Source organism: Gossypium raimondii, chromosome 4 (assembly GCF_025698545.1).
Source record: "Gossypium raimondii isolate GPD5lz chromosome 4, ASM2569854v1, whole genome shotgun sequence".
In the NCBI taxonomy this organism is placed as follows: domain Eukaryota; kingdom Viridiplantae; phylum Streptophyta; class Magnoliopsida; order Malvales; family Malvaceae; genus Gossypium; species Gossypium raimondii.
This window is the reverse complement of record NC_068568.1, coordinates 10,165,553-10,171,468: the sequence shown is the minus strand read 5'-3', so window position 1 is coordinate 10,171,468 and position 5,916 is coordinate 10,165,553. Positions and strand designations below refer to the sequence as shown.

The window sequence follows — 5,916 nt, the reverse complement described above, 5'->3', positions numbered from 1 at the left end:
ATTATTTCAATTCAATTTTGATGTCTTTCTCAATGTCGTAATTAATTAATTAATAAGTAATCCACATTTAACCACACTCGTACATGGAATTTTTTTAACTCGATCATTAGCACGATACAAATTCCATCATCAAAAATTTTGGATGCTATAAGATCGACCTCTACATTTGCAAATTCAGGACCTTCATCAAGTTTAACATGTTTAAGAGCCACAACATCTTAAGTAGCAATGACTAGCCCTCATCTGTTTTCGTGATAAGGTCGAGCTCAATCTCGACCATAGTTCCACCTTTAACAAGTTGATGCCTCAATCTTTTTCATGATGAAGTTGCAAATTTCTCCTTCCTTTGGCTTGGCCTTCTTCAATAGGTTTGCCCTATGCTTCCATGTCCCTCTTCTGATGTTGCAAAATTGGATGTTGAATCTAATGTGTAGGAGCCTTTTCCATCTAATACAGATATGGTTTGCCATTGGTCCTAAACCGTTTATCATAAATTGTGAAAGCTGCAAATCATTATCCTTAATCAATACAACTTGTGGGCTATGCTAAAGATGATTGGTGCAATATGTGATGTGCATGGCATGTTTAATAGCCCCAAATTCTCCACCATTGTATGCAAACCTATAACATGATACTTTTCAATGTTCTTTAGATTTGTCAAAATTTCTTGGACAACTCAAACTATCATAAACCCAATCAAATTAATGCCACTTGATACAAGAGAAGCATATAAATGATGTGCACATGTTAAAAACATTATTATGCACACTTGCTTCAACTAGTAGTATGATAGTAATCTCTTCCACCTAGTATGATATCTACACAAATTGTAAAACTAATAAAAGTGATGCATTTAAATTCAATTATGAGGTAATATTGATTATAGTAAATAAATATCATTATAACACATATATTACTAAAATGTTTGATTCAATATCAATAGATAATCGTATTGCTACAATATTGTTCTTCTAGTAAGGTGTATGGTCACGATAGTCGGACACCTACTAAAATATGAAATGATAGTACTTAATCATTTAGAATATAATTAATTTATAACATATGTCACGAATTTTATGTTCTAACAAGAGAGAAACTAAGATTTTGAAAGGCATAGAAGCGCAATCCATGATATTCGACATCTAACATGATTATAAAATCATAAAAGAGTCATTTTCTTCATTGTTCCCTATTTTACATGCTTTACATAATGCCTTATATATAGGCATGTCAAAACAACAGACCCTCAACTGTACGTATTCGCCATTTTAAAATTATATAATAATGGGAGATACATGGTATGAACTAAGTTTTCAGATTATTCTGACATCAGCACACCTCTAATTAAGTGAAGAATGTAAGTTCTAGCATGATGTTCAATATCTTCAAGTGTTGGATTCATTGGGAGATGCTTAAATAATCTATTTCACCATGTGACCTTAACTCGAAGTCTAAAGAAATCAGACTTATGGTTAGTAATGTCACATCTTCTAGTGTTATTGTTACTTCTTGTATAGGAGATAAAATGTATGAGTCTCTGGTCTCTATTAGTCAATCAGAGGGAGATGAATGTCGAAATGGACATAACTTTCCCAAGGCTATCATGATTGAAATCAATGGCTCTTAAGTGACGAATGATTCTACTGTCAAGTGGATTTACTCCCATATTACTATGACAATGAACCATTAGAGAATCCTCCATTGTTGTAAAATTTTGAGTGACATATCATGGTATGATTGAAAACATCTATTTAGAAAATCTTAAGTATGTATCATAGTATAAAATGTATAAGAGGAATATTTTGGGTTTTCTAAAAACAACTAACGAGTTGGATGGAATATTTATAGGTTTTAAGGTTAGGTTCATTTAGAAGTTTTTTTTAAAGAGGTGGTGAAGTGTATTCAAAGTTTCATTTCTCTTTTCAGATACTCGGATATAAATTACTATTTACATATATAAATTACTATTAACGAGTTGAAGACCTTGACACCTACGGATGTCAAGTCCTATTCAAATGATATCCACATCCTTACAAAATTACATTATATTATTATAGTTTAAAACTTAAATAATTTACAGTGAACTTCATATTTATCAGTGTTTGAGGTACTTTTAATCAGTTCATAGTGATTGTCTTGATTCTAATGGGATGTAAAAAACTTGATGGCACATTACATATTACAAAGCTCGAACCCTAAAAACACATTTTGAGAATTAACTTTTGAAGAAACCTATTTTAAGTTTTAATTAGGGATAAGGCAACATTTAGTCATTAAACTTAGCAACTTTTCTCACCTTAATCCATGGATTAATTTTGGTCCACATTAGTTTTTAACTTGGCAACTTTCCCAATTTGGTCCCTAAAGTTGGATTCAATTAAGGCATGTCAACGTGACACTTTGAGATTATTTCACGTCGCTACTTGGATTTTTTTATTTTTTAATTATATATATTTTAAATTTTTAAGTGATGACATTGTACAATCTAAGAGTGTCATGTCGTCATATCTCAACAAAATCCAAGTTTAGGGATCAAATTGAAAAAAGTTACCAAGTTCTGGGACAATGTGGACCAAAAATAGTTTAAGGACCAAGTTGTAAGAATAGTAAAATTTAGGGACTAAAATTTTCTTTATCCCTTTTAATTAATTATTTTACAATATTTAAGTGAAAACCCCTAATTAAAGTATATGAGTCATGGGTCAGTCGCCGAGATTTTCTTTTATTTATTTATGTCTTTTTCTTTTTACTATTTATCTTTATTTTCTATTTTTTTTCCCGTTACTACCATCATTCTGTTTTCTCTTTCTTTCTTCTCACTGTCTGTTGGAGCTAAGGCCCAATCCCAGAGGGAAAGGGGGAAACCAAATTAAACAAAAACTAATTTCTCTTACATTTTATTTTTTATTTTTATATTTTATTAATTTTCTCTGACTGAAGCTACTAATATGAGAAGAGCGCTCCTCTCATGCCACTACCGGTTATGAATCCCAACGTGGAGCCACCACTTCCTGGGTTAGCACCGCCGCCACAACCGTCTCAGCCTCACCGTCCTTCTACCTCCTGTGACCGCCATCCTCAAGAACATTTTACTGGCTTTTGCCCCTCATGCCTCTACGAACGTCTCGCTGTTCTCGAGCCTTCTTCTTCTTCTGCTTCTTCTTCTTCTCGGAAACCTCCCATCGCCGCCAGTACTTCAACCGCCACCGCTGCACTTAAAGCCATTTTCAAGCCTTCCGGAGGAGGTGGTACACAATCCGGGTTTTTTCCCGAGCTCCGGCGAACAAAGTCCTTTTCGGCCTCGAAAAACGAGGGTTTCTCTGGTGTTTTTGAGCCCCAGAGAAAATCTTGTGACGTTAGGGCTCGAAACACCCTTTGGTCACTCTTTCATCAAGAAGCAACTGCAAACGGGAGGTCTTCTGAAGTTGCTGAAGCTGAAGCTCGAAATTTGGCTTCTTCGACTGTTGGTCAAGGTCCTGTTTTTGAAAGTAAAGAAGAAGACCAAACTGAGACTGAAACCGATCACAATGACGACATAGTGATCGTAGAAGAACAACCGCCCAATGTGGCTGCTCCTGCTACGAATTTGATAGAAGAGAAAGTTGAAGAAATTGTGGAAGAATACGAAAAGGAACTGTGCCAAGAAGAGGAGCTGAAGCCCATGAAGGATCATATAGATCTTGATTCGCAAACAAAGAACGCTTCTGGACGAGATCTCAAAGAGATTGCTGGGAGTTTCTGGTCGGCTGCTTCAGTCTTCAGCAAGAAATTACAAAAATGGAGGCAAAAACAAAAACTTAAAAAGAGGGGAAATGGATGTGGGTCAGCGAGATTGCCAGTGGAGAAGCCCATAGGGAGACAATACAGAGAAACCCAGTCAGAAATTGCGGATTATGGGTTCGGGAGAAGGTCTTGTGATACAGACCCAAGGTTTTCCCTTGATGCTGGGAGGATGTCATTTGATGCACCAAGGATGTCTTTTGATGCAGCAAGAATGTCATGTGATGATCCCAGATATTCTTTTGATGAACCAAGAGCTTCCTGCGATGGATATCTGATGGGGAGAATGTTCCCAAGAATGCCCACAATGGTTTCCGTTGCGGAAGATGCTCCAGTTCATCATGTTATGAGGTCTGATACTCAGATCCCTGTGGAGGACCCGACGGCTATGAATTATGTTACTGAGGAGGATGAATCGCTTCCTGGAGGGTCAGCTCAAACAAGGGATTATTATTCTGATTCTAGGAGAAGAAAAAGCCTTGACAGGTCCAGTTCTAGTAGGAAGACTGCTGCAGCTATAGTGGCTGAAATGGAAGAAATGAGGTCGGCTTCTAGTACAAAGGTTTCCCCTGCAGCTGTTGATTACACCCATGGACCTAAACCTGTCATGCCTGATAGGGATTCCAGGGATTCAAATTCTTTGAGGGATGATTATTCTGACACTTTTGAGATTGGCTTCAAAGATAATGCATCTGTGATTGGGAATGGGGAACAGAAAGAGTCATCTAAGAAGTCGCGGAGGTGGAGTAAAGCTTGGAACATTTGGGGCTTTATTAACAGGAAGAGTGTTAACAAAGATGAGGATGAAGATAGGTATTCTAGAGCTAACGGTGTGGAGAGGTCATATTCAGAATCTTGGCCTGAGTTGAGAGGGGAAAGGAATGGAGATGTGAGAGGAGGTTTTAATCCAAAGGTAATGAGGAGCAATAGCAGCGTAAGCTGGAGGAATTCTAGCAGTTTCGGTGCAGGATCATTTAGTGGTGCAAGGAAGAACTATGTTGAGTCAAATGGGCATAGCAAGAAGAAAAAAGATGATTTTGTGTTGGAAAGGAACAGGAGTGCAAGATATTCACCAAATCACTTTGATAATGGACTGTTAAGGTTCTACATGGCACCGATGAGCGCCAGCCGGAGAGTTGGGTCAGGCAAAACCAGGGCAAGCAATGCACATTCTATTGCAAGGACCTTACTAAGGTTGTACTGAATTTTAGATTCATAAGTTGTTTTTCTTTGGTTTAATGTTAATTTTGCTGCACTTGTTATGTAACCAAACATGCCTCTGTATTTTGGTGGTTGGTTAGATTAAAACAAAAGCATTTCTTGAACATTTTTTGCCTTCACTGTTGAAATAACAATATGTTTTCTTGTTTCTAGTCACATTTTCTTCACATTTTGAGTCTTCCCTTTCTTCTGTTCTGTTTTTACCTGAAAAGGCTTGAACATAGAGAATGCAGATAAGATGTGTTTATGTTATTTCTTTGTCTCACCTAGAGTTGAGTGATAGCTGGTGGGTGAAGTATGTTACTCATGGCATTTGGCATGTTGAGAACTGATGTGGAAGTGGGCATGCATGCATGCATGCTCCCTTGAAGTTGCTATTTGTCATGTAGTGTTGTTCCACTTCCATCAGTTTTGAATCTTATTGTTCGCTTTACTGGGCTGGCCGACTTTCAAACTTTATTGTTATTAAAATCTGGAAATTTTGTACAATTGGACTCCAAAGCATTGTAATTTCATATCATATCTCCAATTCTCATTTATGACATGACTCATGAATCAGTCCATACAGGACAAGAATAAAACAAAATTTCATGCAAGCCTTGGTTGTAACTATGAAATGAGTTTTTATGAGATGGATCCTGAACATGAAATTGCTCCATCTGGGTCTTATGTTAGCATTGGGATCTTCCAAGTTCATGTGGTTTAACTTGTTTGATTCACATGATCATCTGATAAAGGTTTCTTTTCTATGAAATATTCTTGGGTTTTGGATCTTCTGCTAGTGGTAGTGCCTAGTTAGTACTCAACTGCCTGGGTTTTGTTGGGGCTTCAATGGCTAGTTGCTTAGGAATGCAGGTTTGATTCAATGTAGACCGTCTGATTATCTTAATTATTTTACATGCTATGAAAGAAGTA

The 5,916-nt window shown here is 36.8% G+C and overlaps 1 protein-coding gene across 1 annotated transcript; it reads left to right on the top strand.

Moving 5' to 3' along the window:
* The first annotated feature begins 2,793 nt into the window (after positions 1 to 2,793).
* LOC105780323 (protein OCTOPUS) lies at positions 2,794 to 5,157 on the top strand. The gene has a single exon (XM_012604582.2). The coding sequence runs from the start codon at positions 2,969 to 2,971 to the stop codon at positions 4,982 to 4,984; it is 2,016 nt and encodes a 671-aa protein (XP_012460036.1). The 5' UTR covers positions 2,794 to 2,968; the 3' UTR covers positions 4,985 to 5,157.
* Positions 5,158 to 5,916: the final 759 nt, after the last annotated feature.